Below are 21,511 nucleotides of genomic sequence, written 5' to 3' on the forward strand. Positions count from 1 at the left end.
CATACATACCAGCATTTTGAAAGGAGGAATTGTTACCCTGCAGTAATTGTGGTTTGATGCAGTGCAGGCAGTGTGCCTGCCAAAGTGCACCGTCTCCTCATTGGTTTTTCTTTTTTATAAAATCCAGCTATTAAAGGATTCAAGCAAGGGTGAGCAGGTTTTGGCCACTGTATCTTTTATGCCACAGCATGAATATAAAAAAACCCATGTGCCTTGCCTTATTTAATATTACTATGTCAAAAAGAAAAGAGATGTATTCATGAGGTTTGTCAGTGTACCTCCCCTGGAAATGAGACACACTGAAGAACTGATATTTGCAAGATGTAACTTTTCTTTAAAATAGAACTGAAGCTTACAATACCCTCAAAAAGGTGATTTATTTTTTTTCCCTAGGCTTTTGCTAGAACTTAGCCTTTTTGCCAACAGGCAGACGTGTTGCTTCATAATTTGATTATTGTGGTGTAGAATGTATTTGGTGTGGAAGGAAGCGTACATCCAGCTTTATTTGGCAGCAATCTTTATCTATGGTAATGTACTTGTTATTTAACAAATTGAGTGGTTGTTAAGTAGTTGGTAGTATACCATCAGTAAGTAACAGAATAAGTTGCTTTGGCGCTTCATCCAAAGTTTTTAATCTTGTTCTGTCTCTCTTTTATTTTTCATTTTTAATGTAGGAATCAACAGAACAGCCCTCAGGGAGATAAAATTGTTACAGGAGCTAAGCCATCCTAACATTATTGGTGTAAGTAAAATAAATGCTACTTCTAGAATCTGTCCTTAGGTACTTTTGGTACAGGTTCAAACTGATACTTAGAATTATTTGGGTCATGGAGATGCTACTTAATTTTATTTGAACTGTTTTTTCCAGCCCCAAATGGGCAGTAAAACAATTGTATCAGCAAAACACCTATTTCAGTAACAAGGACAAAACAGTTTCTTTTGAAATCCTCTTACTTTCCTGCCTGGGGCTATGTGGATGTTTATGGTGGGGAGAACTGTGGGATTTTAATTACCTGATTTTGCATCTCTCTGGTAGACTAGCAAGTGAGTGCAGTGCTGAATTTACCTGATTGTTTCACATGGAACTGGTGACAGCCAAAAGCAGACGTTTGTAACCAATGGTAAAATGGGATTCCTGCAGCTCATTTGGTTTTAGTGCTGATATCTAAAACATCTGTTGGCAGGAGTAAAACTTGCATATTTTCAGTTGCATTTAGGTTGACTTCCAGCTGGAACTAAAGATATTTTAAAATTACTTAATAGTGATAATTTGAAAGTCTGCCATAAATATTACAACAAATACGAGTTTTCCAGATATTTAATGTAATTTTTTGTGCTGGTTTGGCTGAACTGAGGTAATTTGCCATGAGTTTAGTTAATTTTTTTATTGATAGTTAGCATGGTCCTGTGTTTCAGAATGTAGTTTGAGAATAATAAGATAGCACCTTGGGATACAGTTAATGTTTTTTTCCAGTACCTTTCCAGTATTTAGGACTTGGCACAAACGAATGTAAGAAGTCACTGATGTTGACAGGGAAGCCAGTTTGTTTGTTGCCATGGGCATTGTAGAAGCAGGTAGCATCAGCAGTTCAAAAAGGAATTAGACAATTTCATGATCAGCAGGTCTGTAAGCAGACTGTACCCTTCTTAGCAGTCCTGATAAAACTGTTGTGGATGTTGCAAGCGTAAGGAGCATAAATTACAAAAAGTGGACAAGCCTGTAGGGTCACCTGCATTGTCTCTTATTACCATGTTTTCTGTAGAGGAAGAGGGTGAGCACAGGCACTGGTGCTATGAACTATGCAAACAACTATCTTACAATTGGGTAGTACACATAGTCATCATACTGGGACTGTAAGGAATGAGACACACCATGGAAAGCGTACCTTCCTGATCACAGGGATAGAATACAAGGCTACATGATCTGTTGTTCTTACTCAGCATCACACTTGTGTTATCTCAAATTAAAAATGAATACTGTAATTGCACAGCTTCATCTTAAGAAAGGACCATTTGGATGTTCTCCAAATAGGTTTATTTATATTAGAAAGCCTGCTACAAAGATGAATACACACCTAGAAATAACTTCAAAGGGAAGATAAGAAGCCTAACACTTAGAATTTCTAAATATTGCATGCTTACATATGTATTGCAGATACACAGAGCTGAGTCCATGTGAAAACTTAGTCTGGTCTTAAGAAAGGGTAGGAGTTTTGCTTTGTAGAACAGCAAAGTTTGGGAAGAGGACAAAGCATGCATTAAATTATTTGTTGCAGTGGACATGGTAAAGTTAATTTTTTTGTTGTTTTTTGAATTCCAGGAAGGAGGGGCAATTGTGTAAAATGTTATTACCATGCTTAATGGGGATTTTTTTTTTGTCAGGGGATGGGGACTTAAGAATCTAAATTGAGTAAGAATTTTTGTATTGCAAGTTGAAAAACTTAAACCAGTTCAGCAAGCTGAAAATCCACATGCAGATTACAATGGTGCAGAATTTTAGAAAACAGGAAGGATGAGAGTAGGCTTCATCATATTGTATTTTGTTCTACAGCTTCTAGATGCATTTGGACACAAGTCTAATATTAGTTTGGTGTTTGATTTTATGGAAACAGATCTCGAGGTAAGATTTTTTTTTTTAAGGCTCTTTAATTTCAGTATCTTCAAATGTTCTTTTAAAAATACTATTTTAACAGGCTTACATTTCCCCATGTTAGAAAGGTGACTTTTATTATGTCAGTTGATTCAAATCATGTCTTAAAAGTAGTTTGGATAATTTGACAGTTTTTGTGAGTTATCAGCTGATAGTGCCTTTACTTTTAAATAGTTATCAGCATGATCTTCAAGAAACAGTTTATGTTTACAATGTAAGTTTTCCAGGACTCAGTCAAAGTGTAGAACCTCAGTCATAGATCAGCATCTCAGAGTGCAATTGCTAATCATAATATCATCAAATCTGTTCAAGTAAGTGTAATATCAAAGTATGACAAGTGATGAGCTGGTACTAGAATCACATGCACCCAAACCATTCTTTTAACTGTAATAATGGTAGGTGTTTGCGAATCAGCATCTTACAGATGTTTCATTGTCAAAGATCTTAAGTTGGTTTGTCTTTGTGTGAGATATTTTGATGCAGGATTCTTCATTTTGGAAGACTGTCCTAGATGGCAATTCTGTATATGTGCACATAACACTACTGCTCTGGACTGAAATTAATGTAGTTTTTAAGCTAGCTCATTACACATATGCTGTTAAGAACTAGCGATAGCATTTAAAATGTTAAAAGAAAATATCAACAGGCTGGCTGAAAACTAAATGAATGCGAGACTGAAAAGGGTAGATCAGTTTTTTGCTAATAGAAATTAAAATAATGAGTGGACTTTCTAGAGGATTCATTCTGTTAACTTAGTAACTATGCAACATTTAGAGCTGAAGAAGACATGGTATGCAAAGAGGAATTAAATACACTTGTACTACATAATACTGTGGTACACAGAGCATTTATCTGTGTTGTGGAATTACTTAGGCCACCATTTGGGACTGCAGACTGTTGTGATTAGGCATGTCCTGCATACAAGAAATTTTGTGTGGTCTTCAACTTAAAGCTTAGGAAAGGCTGAACTTTAATATTAACAAGCAAGTTTTGGATAGTATTGTAGAAAGTACTTTCAGACAGAACGTTTACATAGAATGTAAAAATCAAAGAATGTAGAAAACATAAGTAGATCTGTTAAAATACAGTAAAGTGGCCCTACCTCCTTGTTTTGGAAATAGAGGGGGAAAACATCGCATTTATGAAGATTAAATGCTTAGGTTGCATGGAGAAAGAAGGAATAAGTGGAAACATAATTGCAGGTTTACTGACACATTTATCACTTTCTTGTATACATCTTTGTCTTGTAATTTTGGGTATCAATGTGATACTGAGATAAAATAATAAACTCATGTTTCCCATGCATTTTCTTATTTACTGTTTATGCAAAGGTCGCATAGGCTATCTGGACTCCCCACTTCAATTTCTGATCTCCATGATAGACCTATTTTTCTGGAAAAAGGGTGAGAATGGTAGAGAATATGTGACTGCCAATTTGAACTTTGAGTCTTAAAGGATGAAATAATTTTTGAGCTGCAAGAATGGAAGTTAATGTTGCATGGTAAACTTTACTGTCAATCTAACATTTTACAGGTTATTATAAAGGATACTAGTATTGTATTGACGCAGTCTCACATCAAGGCATATATGCTGATGACACTTCAAGGATTAGAATTTTTACATCAGCACTGGATTCTGCACAGGGTAAGCATGTGCTAAAGTGATAGCCTTTATGCTGTAACAAAAATCACATTTGGTAGAATTTGTCTAAATTCTAATTAAGATAGTTTTGAAGTTCAGGCATTCTTAGTCCGTAAGCATTCACGATAGCTGGTTTGGAGAGACAACAGCAGTACCGGAAGTGTTAAGAATTACTGAGGTGGTTATCATTGAGATATTTTATATAAAAGTGTCTCAAGTTACATGTGACTTTGATTAGCTCTATGTATGAACGGGACCTGACTAGTATGGATTAAAGTTCTTTCTCAACAGCCTATGTAGTGCAGTGTTTTGGATTTATTTTGATAACACCCCAGCGTTTCAGCTTTCTCTTTTTCCCCGCTCTGCCCTCACCCCAGTGAGCAGGCTGGGGGTGGGCAAGAAGCTGAGAGGGGACACAGCTGGGACAGCTGACCCAAGCTGGCCAGAGGGATATTGCGTCCCATATTCCATCATGCTCAGCAATACAACCTGGGGCAGAGGACCAAGTTGGTTTTCTAGCTTCCGAGGTGGCTGTTGCTTGGGGACTGTCTGGGTATCAGTCTGCTTGTGGAAGGCCATGAATTATTTCCATTGCATTACTTCTTTGTTTGTTTTGGTTTTTTTTGTTTTTTTGGTTTTTTTTTAATCTTTGCCTGTTAAACTGCCTTTATATTGCTCCCAGAGTTTTCTTGCTTTTGTTTATCTTGTTCTGTCCTTCTGAGGGTGTGGGATGAGAGCAGGCTGAGCTAGTGGCTGTGTGGGTGTTTCGCTGCAGGCCAGAAGGTCAACCTGCAACACACAGTGATTTCTATGTTATTTGAAACATTTGCAGGGTGGGGGTTTTTTATTCATTTGGGAGCTATGCAGTTAAGACAGTACTGCTGTTCCTGCAGCAAAGCTAAAGCCTATCAAGAGGCAGGGCTTTTTTTAAACTCTGCAGCTGAAATATGATAATATTCAAATTTCTGTGGTTTGCTGTAATTTTCATATATGATGAAATACTTGATTCCCTGGCTTGTTGTTTGGGTTGTGGTTTTTGTTTGGTGTTTCTTTTGTTTTCCCCTCACAATGTAGACTTATAAAATGCAGAATTTTGATTCTATTTAATACTGTTATGGCATACCTGCCAGCACGTTCATTATATGTTTGTTTTTATCAACACTGGTCAAATTCATTCTTTGCTTTCTACACTGACAGGATCTTAAACCAAATAATTTGTTGTTAGATGAAAATGGAGTTTTAAAGTTGGCTGACTTTGGCTTGGCAAAATCTTTTGGAAGCCCAAATAGAGTTTATACACACCAGGTAGTAACAAGGTAAGACATTCTATTTTGTTTCTTACATAGCGATTGTGTAGCTGTTTTGCAGTGTCTCCTATATATGTCAATCAACATGTTCAGGGTTTGACATCTAGGTCATGTGATATGGCTGTAGTGGCAAGAGCCTCAAAACACAAGAGAAGAGTTGTTTAGCAAAGCCTCTGTAAGAACTGCTAGAGTATCCATCCACTGGGCTTGTTCTGGGGTATGACACTCTCTTGTAATGCGTGGAAGTACAATGTATCTGCCTACAAGCCTGGCTTTCAGAGCAAGACAGCTGTTACTTTCTGTTAATCGTGAAACTTTTGTCTTGGGTGTTTGGTTGGTTGGTTTTTTTTTTTTTGGTAGCTAGTCACAGTAACTATTATAAGTCACAGTAACTATTATGAGACAAAAGTTTGAACCAATTAGAATATTTATTAATGTTATTTTTGGCATGCCTAAGGTATGCTTTAAAAAGCAGGACTACAAAATACACAAGGTATTTTCCTTTTGTCTGCTGTTAATGCTACTATTCAGGCAAAGCTGGTTTGTGTTGACACCTTTATTCAAAAGGAGAAACAATACAGTAGTTTCAAATGCAGCATGTATCAGATCAATGCATTAAACTTGATTGTTCTTAGGCAGTGAAAGGAACTGTTTTAAACAACAGCTGACAGGGTTCATTTTGCATAAAACTAGTTTCCATATTTAAGTCTGTTGGTATGGAGATTTTTTGGAAGCTGGAAGGAATTTTGCCTTTCTGTCATTTCTTCAACATAAAGCTTAAGGAAAATTTTGGTTTATAACATGCAAACCTGTCATACTTTTTTCGTTTGCACGTGTATGTTTCTGTTGCTTGTTAATCAGCACTGTTGAAACTGTAATTAGTTTGTGGTTATATGACCCTGTGGTGAGGAGTGCACAATTTTGTTCAGTCTTTCTTAAACAAAACACTTTGCTGGGTAGAGTATAGCTCTTCGGTGTCTGAAAAATATATAGGCATGAGCAGTATCCTCTCTGTAGTTCTTGCATTGCCACAATATACAGCATTTGATGTGAGCAAAGGTGGATGATTTTCCCAAAATGTGTTTTCTTTTCAGGTGGTACCGAGCCCCAGAACTACTGTTTGGTGCTAGAATGTATGGTGTTGGTGTTGATATGTGGGCTGTCGGTTGTATTTTAGCTGAGTTGCTCCTCAGGGTAAGTCTTCAAATGTAACCATTTCATATATTCTCTTCAGTGCATTACAACTTTGTGTGTGGGCTTCCTCTCTCCTGCCAGCAGCAGCAGGCAAAGGCAGTTAGGCTGTTAAGGCAAGGAAGAAAAGGAGGAAAAAAAAGCTTCCAAAAGCTTTCTAACTGTAAGGATAGTGAAGTTTTGGAATAGACTGAGGTTCCATAATCATCACAATCATTGGAAGTCTTTCAAAATGGCTGGGTAGAAAAATTGCAAACTGTTGCAGGCTGGTCTTGGGGAAGGTCGAGTAGGTAACTCCTCTGCTCCTCTGAGTGTTATCCTTTTACGCAGCCTTCTATCTGTTTTCATTTGCTATCCTTCTAGAAAAGTGATATCATGCATGCTTGGTCCCTTATACATTGTTCCTTGATGACTAAAAAATTATCACCAGTACCTTACTTGTTGGTTTATTTGTAATGAGAAGACTGATATTTTTCTAAGATGTGGTTAGTTGATAATACTGGAATGAAGCTGAAGGTTAACATCAGGCTAATCCTATGCCACTCCTGAATATGGTACATAGAGGGAATGGTGCTTAAGTATGTTTTATTGATGTGGACCATTTATTATGCAGCCATTTGGAGAAGGCATGAAAGTGTGAGGTGGGAAGTGAAGGTTATGGGCACAGACATAGCTGAAAACATAAATTATACTGCAGGCTACTTTGTCTTCCATGACTAAATGGGTTCTGCTTGGTTTTTGCACTGTGCTTTATATGCTTCTGTGGCCTTGTATGGGAATATAGTGCAAGATAGGTGAGGAAGCTACTTATATGTAAATATGCTCAAGTGACTTGCACCTGTCTGTAGAAAAAGCACATAGATCACACCAATTGTTTTACTGACCTTGTGTGCTTGATAAGTAGAACCTCTGTGTTAGATAACATAGGCCTGTGAGAAACTCTAGGCACCTTATCACTGTCTGAGATTCCTGCTTTGTTGTGAGAAAGAGTGGGAGGCTACGCCTGCCTGAAGCCTTGAAATACAGGCGAGCTCAGCAGGCTCAAATTCTTGAATTCTGTTGATTCTTTGGTTTCTCACTAAACAGAAAAAGACTTACGGTTCATTTTTTATCACTTTAAATGTATCTATCCTTTTTCTTGGCTGTACTGGGTTGAAGAACAATGCAACTTCTGGGATCTTTACAAAAGCAGTTTTTGTTCAAGGGGCTTTCATTACATCAGAATTTAGTACACTGCCTTGTAGGGATGTTCGCTGTAGTCTTTCTGTGCTGACTTCAGGGAACATGTAATGGAAAGATCACTGCAACTGACTGACTATAAACTGGCAACTGAGATGTAAGAACTTCCCTGCGTCAGTTATTTTATGTTAATGTGGTGGTAGTTTAATCTTATGTTTAGCTCTCTGCTATCAAGCCTGGGTTGCAAGAAACCTTCAGAATCCATTTTGAACCTCACTACAAAACTTTGGATATTCAATGTACGTCTTTGTGGGCAGCTGGTATACAAAGATATTTTGCCGTGCAATTTTGAGGGATAGCTTATAGCTCCTCTCTAGAACTGAAGTTCAGAAGTTAATGAAATCAAATGCTCTTGCCTTCTTCCAGGTTCCCTTTTTGCCTGGAGATTCTGATCTTGACCAGCTCACAAGGATATTTGAAACACTGGGCACTCCAACAGAAGAACAGTGGCCTGTGAGTCCTTTTTGTTTAACAGACTGTTGTTAGTTTTACTTTATACTCCCTATTTTCACTGCCTGCTGCCTGCATCTGAGACTTGTTTCTCTTGGAAAATCTCTGATCAGTGGTGTTAGCATTAAGCAACAGTAATGAAACTTCTTTCTTTGCATATCCACAGTTTCCCATGGCTATTGGTGTGAAATTACAGTGGTTGCTTAATGTTTTTGAGATGCTTGATTAGTCTGCTTTAACCTGAAAGGCTTTAACTTTCAGAAGTAGGAACAATTTTTTAGGGACTTAAGTTGGCCTGGATAAGTTATAGTTTTGGGATACAGTAAGAAGCACCAGACAGACAGCTGTAGGGATAAACAGTTTATCTCAGAGTAATGGTACTGTTAACAAATAAAATTTAGTAGTATGATTATCTCTGAGATTATAGTAAATTCAGTAACTCAATAACCCCAGGCCAAGCTTAGTGTCAGGGCACACAATGACATACCTAATTGTGGTTATCAGGCACACTGACAGGACGCAGGGCATAACTTTTGATGACCAACTTGGACCAGCTGACAGGCATGGTGAGTCCTGAATTCTCTGATCAGACTGTTCTTTTTTATAGTTGAGTTGTGGAAGCACCCTCTGGACTTGCTAACCAGCCATCACATCCCCCCTCTGCCCTCCCTCTGTGCCAGTTTTCCTTTGTGTGAACAGTCCTCAGAAGCTGCCTTAAAGAGTGTGCAATCACCAAATGGAGCTATAGCTGTATATGACATGTGGTCACCATATAGAGGAGATGCCTTATAAAGCCTATACTGGCCCCAGATTTTCAACCCCTGCTTATGAAACTGTGGGGGGGAAAGCACAGTTGTCTTATCATGCCACCATAAGCCCAAGGCCGATGTTGACACTTTGCACCTTGCTGGGAGTGTCAAGTGTGGAGAGGAGTCTGATCATGGGGTGATGAAGGGTTAAATTGAGACAAATAGTCAATAAGGTGGAGTGCCAAGAAACCCATCAGAAGAGTGCAAGCCAAAAGCCAAGTACAAATCTTTAATATGACAACTAAAGCAAGTAAGAAGCCATTCAAAATAAGGATAACAACTAGGTAAAGAAAAGGATGTGGCACAATGTGGGGGTTGTGCAAGAGCCAGTAACACTGGTGCTGGAACTCTGTGTATCTCCTGTTCAGGAATGCTCAGGGCCAAACAGGCTTTCCATGTTTCATGGTGCTTTGGGCTCAGGGACCTTTGAGAGAGGTGTAGGTTTTATTTAACTTACAGGTGCACAACAGGGTTCGGTGGTAACTATAGCTGCATCTTTAGAGAGACAGGAAGAAAACAGAATGTGTGCAGCAAGGACTGTCTTGCATAGTAGCAGGTGCTGTGTGGGGCTGGGTGCTGCACTTGTAAGTCCAGCACCTATTGATGTTAAATGTCCTGTGAGTGGACCCTTTTTTATCAGTAGGCACCACTGTGTCTCAGAGGGATGATAATAGGTTGTTCATCTGCCACAGGGCCTACATCTAAAGCATGATTGATAACCAACCTAGTTATGCTGAATTCTTATCTGGGGGATTGGCCAGGAAATAGCAAGAGTCCTCAGTCATCTTGGGGCGCTTCTCTGTGAACAGAAGCTGTCGATGCTCAAAAGCCAGAGTCTGTATTTTCTGCTGGAATTTGTCATCTGATTCCAGACCCTAAAGCAAGGTTGTGGGATTCTGATACTGAAATTTGGATGGTATCCCCACCCACCTCATATTTGCAAGCCAGGCTAAGTAATCCACAGTAACAGATCTGTGATAGCACTTGCTTAATTTGGCTAGGTGTATGTTTGTGAAAGGGCATGCAGAAATACTTGTGGTGCCTCCATTAGCATCATACTCTGTTTCAATAATTGATGGGATTTGTAAGTCTGGTTGAGCATCAAGAATTCAGTGTATCATCCTTTGAATCCAAATTGAACCAGATATTTCCTTTGCAGTCTTCTTGGTCAGTATTAGAAATCTTTTTGTATTTTTGTTGCGGAAACTCCCTTTTCTGTAGCTTCCAGCTGACAGTCATGTTTTTCTCAGGCAGGTACTGCCACTAGGGGGATCATGAAGTCTTCTTAATTTATCCACACAAGCCCAGAAGCTTCTAACATAGGCAGTGGCAAGAGTCTTGTCTTCAGATGCAGGCTGAGTATCCTGCCAGGCTTGAGCTAATTGTTTTTGCAGGGAGACAGCTTGGGTTTTGGCTGCATTCAAATGGTGCTCAGCATTTCTGAGACAGTGAGCAAAGAAGAATAGGCAGAGTAACTTCCCCTTAGAGTTTGTGTCTTTCTGAATTTCTATAAAGTAGCTAGGGAAAGAGAACAGGTACTTCTCTCTGCAAGAAAATCTGGTTGGTTTTGGCAGGGCAAAACAGCCAAATAGGGCACCCACTACAGGGTTGGACAGTTAATGATGCTGTGTACCATATCCCAGACAAGTTACGGGTTCAGGGTATGGTAACAGACACCAGACCAACAGCTTTAGGGGTAAACAGTTTATCTGAGAATAATGCTGTGTTTTGCCAGTATTAATAGCGTCAACAAGGAGGACATAGCCACCAGCAAAAGAGTATACTTATTTTACTGTCTATTTCAAGGTATTACAGGAAAAAATATGATACCTTTAGTTAAAGCAGTAAAGCTCATTATACTCTAGTTTTGAGCAGCAAAGACAATAAACAAGGTAATGCACCTTATCTTTACTACATAAGGTTAACTATAGTGATTAAGATACATCACCAGTTGCCCTAATACTTTACAGTCATCCAGATGCACAGTTGCTTGGGAGCCCTGATTGCAGGGAGGATTTGGAGCCCCTGTCCCAGCAATTAGGAGGTCCTATGCAGTGCATCCACTCATAGGTGAGGTTTCCAAAGTTGCTGCAAGAGAGGTCCAGCTTTTATACCGTGAAATAATCATAGTACAAAACTTCAAGTGCAGAAAGGTCTGGTGTCATCCTCCCTGTTGGATTCCACCCAAAGCCTGGCCTGGGCACAAGGGGGAGCTCAACGGACTTTATCTACTTCAGCTTTAGCCACATATTTCTCAACAAGGCCAGACATCTGGCTTCATGGCCTTACAGCATACCTCTGAATAAGGCCAGGTCTCTAGTGTCATGCTCTACCACATGCCTCTAAGTAAAGAAAGATTGTTTTGCTGGTTATCATTACACAATAAGCATTAGAGCAAAGCTCTTATAGATTGGCAGATATATATATATATATATTCATACTGAAGTAGATCAATAATACATTACATGTGCAGTTAATACTATATATACTAGATATATTGTTTGGTTGGGAGGTTCATATACGGTTCAACTTCAATTAAAGGCCTACTGGTCAGGCCTCAGTACTTCATGGTACAGTAACAAATATAAATTAGTAGAATCATTATCTGTGTCGAGATGGCAGTAAATCCAGTAGTTCACTAATACCGGGCCAAATTTAATATCAGGGTTCACAGTGACCTGCGTAGCTATGGTTGTCAGGCAGGCAGACAGGAGTCAGGCCGATGAGCGACCCGAACCAGCCAACAGGCACAGGGTCCTGAATTCCCTGATCAGATCATCATCTCTTGTAGTTGGGCTGTGGAAGCACCCCCTGGACTTGTCATCACATCCTACCTCTGCTCCCTCTCTGTGCTGTTTTTCCTTTGTGTGAATGGTACTAGTCCCACACAATTCTGTTGTTGTTCTGGGATTCTGAATGTAACACTTGAAGATTTTTGCAATTACATTTCTATTTTCTTTGGAGGGGAAGAGCTAAGATAAAGGTGGGGAAAGGAGGCAATAGGAGACTGGCTAGAATGACAGATGATGTATTTCCAAATTAATTTGCAAGCCCATGCATTTCAAGAATTGAAAGCTTTACTGTCAAGATTATAACTGGTTGAGCACATTCTTGAGCATTAATATTTTATTTTGCTTGGATAAATGTACTGAAGTGTGGTGACTAGAGGTTTAAAATAATTAAAATGTTATTAAAATACAGTGTTTGGATAATAGTCTGTAAAAAGGTCATTTTTATGATATATTTTGTATGGTATTGATTTCTTACGTACAGGTTAAGAAAATTACATGATTAAACTGTTTAACTGCTCGGCATATTTTCCTTCTTTCCCCCCACTCCCCAGATAAAAAGTTTATCAGTTGTATGTTTCAAAAGTAGCTCAAAACATTCATGAAGATAAGCGGAATTTGAGGAGGAGGACTGTATCATTAACCTTGGAGAAAATGCAGACTGGCTCTTTTGTGAATCTTGTCTCTTCCACCATGTCAGTTCACAAAAGAAACAAGTTTTACTTCATTTGTCTGCACCCACCCTAAAGTTCTTTCATACTTCCTGTCTTTGTTAGCAGTTTTTCCTTTTGTACTGGTCACCACTAAAGCACAAGGGAAGGACAGATTACTTGGAAAGTATGAAACAACTTAAACAATTATTAAAAAAAAAAAAAGTCATTATGACCTACTGTTCCTACACTTATTTCAGTGACCAGGGTCTTTTGAGAGGTAATTTGCTTTTCCTGAAAGACTGCTGTATGACATTCCCTTTCTGTGGAAAGCTCAACTCTCTCTAACTTGAAAAACATACGTGCCATTTTTGTCTTTGTAGGGAATGAAAAGTCTTCCAGATTATGTCACATTTAAGTCTTTCCCTGGAATGCCTCTTCAACATATCTTCAGTGCAGCTGGTGATGACTTGCTCAATCTTCTGCAAGGGTTATTCACATTTAATCCTTGTACTAGGGTTACAGCTACTCAGGTATAGTATGTTTGCATGATGTCCTAATATTCATTAACCCACTGTTAATATCAGATAAATGTGCTTTGAAGCAAGCAAGCCAAGTGTGAAATGAAATATAATATAGTTCTGTCTATTAAATACTAGAAACATATTTCTGGTGTTCAACAGAGAGAGCTCTGAAAGGCATGAACAATGCTCATGATCATCTGTTTCCAGTGTAGAGCAACGATAGACAGCTACAAGGTGTATGAGTTATGGCCTTTAGTCATTATATATGACATTCAAAATTCAGTCACCTAGAGCTTGAAACTTCAATTTTAACACAGTATTTCCCATTCTCTGGTTTTGAAAGGTTTTCATCCTTAATTCATGCAGTCTGTTCTTCAATTTCATTTAAACTTCATTGATTATTTTTTAACATGAAATTCTGTGGCAATTTAAACCAGCATTCTGGTCTGAATATAATTTTCCATTATACTTGGATAAAACTGATCTAAATTTCACTCCTCCTTGATGGGGAGAAATGAAGGGCTTTGAATGAAAATCTTGCAGAATGTTCTAGCTCAGAATATTGATTTCTGCTGTGAAGAAGATACAGCAGCTGGCAGTTTCAAAACTGTATTTCTGTCACCTCACACTGTTAGGGAGGCACGTAAGAAACAGAGCTGCCCCTTAAGGCCAAGACTCCTTCATTGCTTGTTAGACAAGGCAGATCCCAATCCATGAGATTAATGCGTGTGTTACTTATCTTTTTACTAGAAGACTTTTCAGAGCACATTCAGGTTTTTTTTGGTCACTATCTTTAAGAACTTTCAGTATAAGTTCTGCTGTGCTTGGGACACGTCGTGTATGAGTTTGTATGTATGAAGTCATTTTAGAGGTCATATTGTAGGATGGTGATTTGAATATTGAATATAGATAGTTTTTTTCTAGTGTAGCATTTTTAATGACGATGACACAGTTTAAGGCAGGAAACAACTTGTGCTTACTGTATTGGTTTTATAGCTGGTATTGAGTACCAGGTAACGGACATAAGCAAAAGCAATGACTACCTAAGAGACAGCTTAGCCTCATTTCCTTAACCATGGTTTATGCAAGCTGTGGAACTCCTAACACTTAAAATGGGATATGTAATTCCACTACATGATATTAACCCTGCTCCCTTGTGTTTGTCTTCAGCTCTAATTCAAACTACATTTTTACCATGGCTTACAGCACAGTTAAAGAAATTTTGGGGAAAGACTTATTGTAAAAGCTAGTAAAATAGGTGGTGTCCAGGTCCTGGATCTGATTAAGGCTTCAGAGACATTATTTTAATCTTTCTTCATTCCTACTTTCTTCTTCATCTTGTCTCATCTGTCTGTTCAGAATGTAAGGTCTCCAGAGCTCCTGCAGGGTAGTCTAGAACTTTGTTAGGATGTCTCAGCATTAGTTAAAAATAACAGTACACAATTACCTCCCCTTACAAATTGAAGGGCTATGGTAGTCACTGAGAACACAATCTTGATTTGCCCCAAGGCCACCTTCTGGTATAAAAGTGTCCAATTGCAAGTGCTTTATTTAATTATAACCTCTTTATAGGTGGTGTTCTGACACTTTATACTAATTACTTGTTTATTCTTCCTCCATTATCATTAAGGCATTGAAACAGAAGTATTTTAGCAACCGACCAGGACCCACTCCAGGAAATCAGCTGCCAAGACCCAACTGTCCTGCAGAAGCTATAAAGGAGCAACAGAATGCACTTATAAATTTAAAAAGGAAAAGAACAGAAGGAATAGATCAAGGTAACTCCTTAATGTTTCATCTGTTTTAGAACAGGAGCTACATGCTCGGAGGGAATGTAATGCTTCCAGTGTTTCAGAACAAAAACTCTCTGAGCAGATTACATCCTTGGGCACCAGCACCAGCTGAAGCCCTTTGATCTATGTTTTCGGAAAAAGTGCTTTAGGGTGAGAATGACTTAGCCCTATGTGCTCACAGTACTGGTACAAAAAAGGCTCTTTTATGATGATTACAAATCTACTCGTTAGAAGAGATACCTAATAAATCTGTTTGTTAGAAGAAATACCTAGTTCCACTAAATTCTGTAGAGTGTGGTCCTACTAGGTAAATTACAAGCTCTTATGACTCCTGTTATTTTTTTGAGACCTCTTACTGAGGTGTGGAAGTAACTTAACTTACATCACTTTAAAAAATGAGGGGAAGACGGAAGAAACGTAGCATGTCATCTTTTGTAGTACAGACTGGAGGATGTAAGTTGAGTTCAGAAGACAGATTTCTGTTCTTTCTGTCATAGACTAAGCAAGTTAACTCTTAAGGCTGCTCTGGGTAAGGCACATGAAGCATGTTTCTATGACCCTTTAAAAAGGCAAGCCTATTCCGTAACATTTAGTTCAATATGTAGCCTCTAGTCTTCCCCAAACAGTAGCATGTACTTCATGTTTTCCTTGCAAGGAAAACTCTTGAGGACCTAAGACCTATATCTGATGCTAAATTACTCAGACTTTTCTACTAGAGAGGCAAATACTGGTTCTTAAACTTGAAGTTGGTCGTCTTAACAGCTGGAATATGCTAGATAGCAGCTGCAAGGTTAGCATGAGCTTTTTGTTATTGCTGGTAGGAGACTCCAAGGAGACTTGTTTTGATACAAGAGTGATAACTTTTTGGAATGGAGATGACTCCAGGAAAGTGCATTTCCTCTTGAAGTCAGAAAGACAGCTACACTATTAGAGTCTGACTTATGTTTTAGGCACTTTGACCTCTTGTTTCAAATTAGATTGTCTAATCTTAAAAAAAAATTAATCATTTAACTATTTGGATGTTCTCTGCTGACCCCAGTATGACAGTTCAACTGACATATGGGAACTTGTCAAGCTTTTTAGCTCCTTTTGCAACATGATGTGAGGGTCTGTGATCAATGTTTTGGAGTACATGCCCTAAAATTTGCCTGTTAATTGAAGGACAGGAAAGAGAAATAAGTGCTTCCACACGTTTTGTGACGTAACCATTTAAGTCTTGTATTTGAAAATGAGCCGAGTTTCTGGAGCTGTATCAGTCTGGTACACCAATTGTTTTAATGTCTTTCCAAAAGTCTCATCTTTTGCAAGATAAAATTAGACTTCTGTGTTAAATGTCAGGAGTTTTGAGACTGGCTGTAACTGAGGCATTTAGGACATCAGCGTTAATTTCTGAGACACTTGAGTATCAGTATAAAAAACAGTATCATTCTCACTAAATGTTTCTTGAAGCACATAAGAAAATCCATTATGTCTTGTTGCTGTCTTGGCTGGGCTGACAGAATGTGAGGGTCTCAAAGGTAGATCCTCTAGTGACAACCAGCATTAAAGGAGAGAGCCAGTGTTAGAGCTAGCAAATCTGCTACTCTGCATTTCATTTGACATCTTTGCATAGCATTATCATGTGGAGGCGAAATCTGAATATTAGTTTGGGAGAACAATCCTACAGTCTTTGCTTAAATAAAATTTGAAGCAGAGGAGGTTTTTATTGCTATTGAGGGTAGAAATGTGCAAAAGTCATTCAAAGAAAAATAAGTTGCGTCCCCTGAAATTCTTAGGCTGGTCTATGCTTGTATCTTGCATAGTCCGTTCTCTTTCCCTCAGCCCTGTTGACGTAGCACTCTGGACTTTAGCAGAAGGGACCAAGTGATTCCTGGTAGGTACCCACTTATAAAATGTTGGCACCAGGAACTGGCTGCCAGAAGGAATTTACGCTGTCCCCATAAGTGCTGCTTTTCCACAAGGACAAAACCCCATAGCCTTTGGGGTGTGTTCACCAAACTTAAATGTGCAGCAGCTGTACTTCTCAAAAAACAGCCCCTTAGTTGTCAGGGGAGACTCACTAGATAGATGACTGCCTGTGAAAAGTATTAGGCGTGCATCATTTCTAGCTATTGCTACCACTTTTTTCTGATCAGTGAGGTATGTGGAGACACTGATGCTGTGATGACATCACTGTCCATCTTCTCCACTCGGGCAAACACTTTAATGAAAAACAGAAATCCTTTCCCAGAACAACAATTTCTAGTTGCATTAATCTGCATTTTTGAATTAACAGAGTATAGGGAATCTGTGTATTTTATGAACTGTTCTGTGCTTGTTTGGAAAAAGAAATACCATTCTGTTCACATCTAAAGTTAAGAATTTGTATTTTTTTGGCATTTGTTTAAAGTTCATGGGTGCAGTTCAATGTCAGTATTTTAGAGCAGACCTCTGCCTATAGGGCAGGCAAAAACATTTGGATCCTTTCATAGTAAGCTTCACATCCATCCCAGAAGGCAGCTATGGTTTATTCTGCCTACACTATAACTAAGTAGCATAGGAAGAAATGAGAAGACAGGATGTGGAGTAAAACCGGAGAGGTACTGCTGCCCACATCATCGCTACAGCTGATGCTAACAAATGCATAGTTAGAGGATGAGGCAGAGACTAAAAGGGCCATTACTTCTTGCACAGAGCGTATGGCTGAGTGGTGACAGCTCGTAAGAAAAATCATGAGGAGTGCATGTGTGGTGGGGCTGGGTTAAGGGTCAGAATTGCTTGCCTTTCTTAGGTTTAAAGTAAAATCAACTGTCTAGCTTTTTATACCAACTAAGGTAAATATTTACATGTATCCCAAATGCAATTAACACCTAAAAGCTGAATTGGGACTTATTTGGAGTACCCTTACTAACTCAAATGGGCTTTGATTCTATCACTCTTTCAAAGATTTACTGGAAATAGTCATGCTTTCTGCTGCAGCAAACAGCATGTACCAAGAACAGTATCAAACAAGTAGTAAAACCTTGAGGAGGGCACTGAACCCTTTTACTTTGGTAACAATGTGATTTACACTTTTCAGGATTACCGAAAAAACTGATTTTTTGATTGCTGCGGATGGTGGATGAAAATAAGTGAAAATGGCCCAAGTTGCAGCCATTGAAAAAAATGCTGTTATGGTCACTGGATGGTTATTTTGTAATATTTTCGTATGTAAAATATGAATTTAAGGTTTCCTTACTGAGACTAAGGTTTCATTAACATTCTGTTCTGAATAAAAGTTTTTTTTAAAAAAAGAGATTGCTTTCTCTGGTTTGCTGTCTCATTACTTGGACTCCTGCTTTGAGGTAGTGCCTGTCAAAACTGTTTGCTGGCTACAGATTCACACAGACTAATTTTGCAGAACCTTTATGCAGCTGTCCTGTACAGATGCACACAGCAAAACTGTAAATACAGCCTTCTCACCTGGAGCTTAGATGTGCATATGATTGCCTGCCAGCCCTGTAATAAATGCTGGAAAAAACATGTCATTATAAAGGAAGGGCAGGACGCTTTTTTGTTCCAGTTAATACACCAGTGTAATAAATGTGTTTGCATGTGCTCTCTGTGGTCATGCATTCAGACTTTCCAAGGACACCTCCACTGTACTGAAAACAGTGGGATACACAGATTGAATGTGAAGTACTGGGGGTTTTCTGCAGATTCCACTCTTCCAGGAGAAATTATCTGAGAGCATATACATACAGTTTCTCTCACAGCCTCAAGATCACAATAAGAAATGGAGGGAGATGCAACTGGGAAAACTATACCAGCCCTCCTGGCAGCCTGTGGCTGTTGAACAGTTCATAGTGCAGATACTGGGCTGAGCTCTGCCTCATTCCCAGCATGGCTGTGTTGCAAAGCTGCTGGGCAACCAGAATTCTGCAATGGAAAGAAACAAGCCAGTAGGTGCTGTTGATGTGGCTTAACCACATGTCCACCCCTCTTGTGCAGTGGATCTCAGGGATACCCGGTGGGAAAATGACAATGGCTCACCTGTGAACCGCTTTCAGCATTCTTGTTTCTAATGTATGTGGCAGGCGTATTAGTAGAAGACTGAGGGTTGCAGAGGATGAGCAACCATCTTTTTGGTCCTATAGTTCTTTAGTTTATCCTACCTTGAGCCAGTGCAAAGTATGCTGGCCCTGTAAGGGAGAACAGTTACGAGTCTCCCAATACCCTACTGTTTTCTGTATTGGTTGTTGGCAGTTGAAAATTAAACATAAGTTTCCTACTAAGATCTAAGTGACAGTGTAGAGTAAATGCTTATTAAATAACATCAGTTACAGCAGTTTTGACTCTTATGTAATCAAACGACATCATCCTGAGTGCAGGCTGAGGGGTTAACAGAACTGCATTCCTACTTCTCACGGGCTTGTGTACAAAAATACATTAATCTGAATAGGGAAGAGAGAGCTAAGAGTAAACTTTTTTTGCATTGAACTTACCAAAGGCAGCATTCTGACTGGACTTCAAAGCCTGGAAACTTTCAGCCCCTAAACCAGATATTCACTGAAAAATCCAATATCCTAAATATTTGGTATAACAAAGTTTGCATGGCACTGACAATTTAAGTATTCTGCCAGCTCTGCTTTGAGAGTAACAGGATTCCCTTCTTGTCAAATGCTGCTTGTCCCTAGGTGACACCCTCCCCTGAAGTAAACCTTTTACAGTATCATAGAATCATTTCAGAAGAGACCCTCAGGATCATCCAGTCCAACCATAAGCTAACCTAACTCTAGCACTAAGCCATGTCCCTGAGAACCTCGTCTAAATGCCTTTTAAACACCTCCAGGGATGGTGACTCCACCACTTCCCCAGGCAGCCTGTTCCAATGCCTTACAACCCTTTCCAGGAAGAATTTTTTCCTAACATCCAATCTAAACCTCCCATGGCACAATTTGAGGCCATTTCATCTCATTCTGTCACTTGCTACTTGGCAGACGAGACCGACACCCTCCACGCTACAACCTCCCTTCAGGTAGCTGTAGACAGCGATAAGGTCTCCCCTCAGCCTCCTTTTCTCCAGGCTGAACAGCCCCAGTTCCCTCAGCTGCTCCTCATCAGACTTGTGCTCCAGACCCCTCCCCAGCTTCACTGCCCTTCTCTGAACTCTCTACAGCACCTCCATGTCTTTCTTACGATGAGGGGCCCAAAACTGAACACGGGATTCGAGGTGCAGCCTCACCAGTGCTGAGTACAGTGGCACAATCACTTCACTAGTCCTGCTGGCCACACTACTCCTGCACAAGTAGCAATCCTACATAAACTCCTGCTGGCAAAAGTTGTGGAGTAGGCACTGAGATAGGTGGGCAGACAGTGTTTGTATGTACAGAGCACAGTTGCTGTGCTCTGTAAGAGAGGATTTGAAGAGGGAGGATATTCTGTGACCGAGGTTACCATCTTGTAAGCTTCCAGTCTTGTTTATCACAGCAGATGCTTGAAAAAAAGCAATGCTTCTATATAATATAGGTTCAGTAGCTGTTCCCTTTCAGCTCCCACACTGCACAAACTCAGCAGAGAACAAGACTTAACCTCATGGCCTAGACCAGGCCCCAACTGTGTGAGGTTGGGGCCTGGTCTAGGCCATGAGGTTAAGTCTTGTTCTCTGCTGAGTTAGTGAATGAAGCTGCCTGTGTCAGGGACTAAAATCACCTTGCTCTTAATAGTGGTGGTGAGCACAGATAAAGTGTATGTACATCACAGACTAATATCAGATAAAGAATCAGCACCATTTTTTTTTTAAATCTCAGGCTTTTGGATAGTTTAAGTTTAGTGACTTAGGTCAGAACTCTGACAGGAATATTTGGGACTCCAGGTGACTTTAACTTAATATGTGGTCATATGCAATTAGTCACCTAAATACTGTTTAATTTATGACTTGTGTACCTTGTAAGCTTTATATCACTCTGTTTAATTTATGACTTGTGTACCTTGTAAGCTTTATATCACGCTAATCATGCTTCAGCTTTGACAATCTATTTTTTATCGTACCAGCTCCTTGAATATACAGCTGCTGCAATCTACTTGGCTTCTTTTCAGATCCACAACAATAAAGGATGGTTTGTCTTGAGCCTGCAATGTGCATGCTTTTGCAAAGGTCTAATCTGCACACTTGTGCAAACCAGAACATAATCTAAATGCCTTCTCTTTTGGGTTAAGACAGTTCTGCCCATACGACCTTCTTATCATGAGTTACTGCTGTTTCTTCCTGAAAGGCTAGTCCTCCTCCTTGCAAACTTGATGGCTGTTACCTCAAGACTTAATGGAATCTGAGTGATGTCTGTGCATTGTACTGATATTGTCTATATAATTTAATTAAAACTTTGGGGTTCTCCTTCCACTTTGCCACAACAAATGCAGCAAAACTCATTGTATGAGCACACAATACAGAAGGGGAAGTTGCGCTCTGTTTTAAACAAAACTGGTTTCGTTTTCTCACAGCATTACTTG

At 39.3% G+C, this 21,511-nt stretch overlaps 1 protein-coding gene across 2 annotated transcripts in view; it reads left to right on the forward strand.

Moving 5' to 3' along the window:
• Positions 1-18,275, forward strand: part of CDK7 (cyclin dependent kinase 7) — a 29,783-nt gene extending 11,508 nt beyond the window's left edge. For both annotated transcript variants that reach the window (XM_080362663.1, XM_080362662.1), the window contains 9 exons: positions 675-742; positions 2,552-2,620; positions 4,184-4,294; positions 5,489-5,607; positions 6,693-6,792; positions 8,395-8,481; positions 13,110-13,259; positions 14,881-15,028; positions 18,102-18,275. In XM_080362663.1, the coding sequence (XP_080218789.1) occupies positions 675-742; positions 2,552-2,620; positions 4,184-4,294; positions 5,489-5,607; positions 6,693-6,792; positions 8,395-8,481; positions 13,110-13,259; positions 14,881-15,028; positions 18,102-18,127 (878 nt within the window). In that variant the 3' untranslated portion in view covers positions 18,128-18,275. The remainder of the gene's footprint in view (positions 1-674; positions 743-2,551; positions 2,621-4,183; positions 4,295-5,488; positions 5,608-6,692; positions 6,793-8,394; positions 8,482-13,109; positions 13,260-14,880; positions 15,029-18,101) is intronic.
• Positions 18,276-21,511: the final 3,236 nt, after the last annotated feature.

The sequence above is a fragment of the Nesoenas mayeri genome, assembly GCF_963082525.1.
Source record: "Nesoenas mayeri genome assembly, chromosome: Z".
In the NCBI taxonomy this organism is placed as follows: domain Eukaryota; kingdom Metazoa; phylum Chordata; class Aves; order Columbiformes; family Columbidae; genus Nesoenas; species Nesoenas mayeri.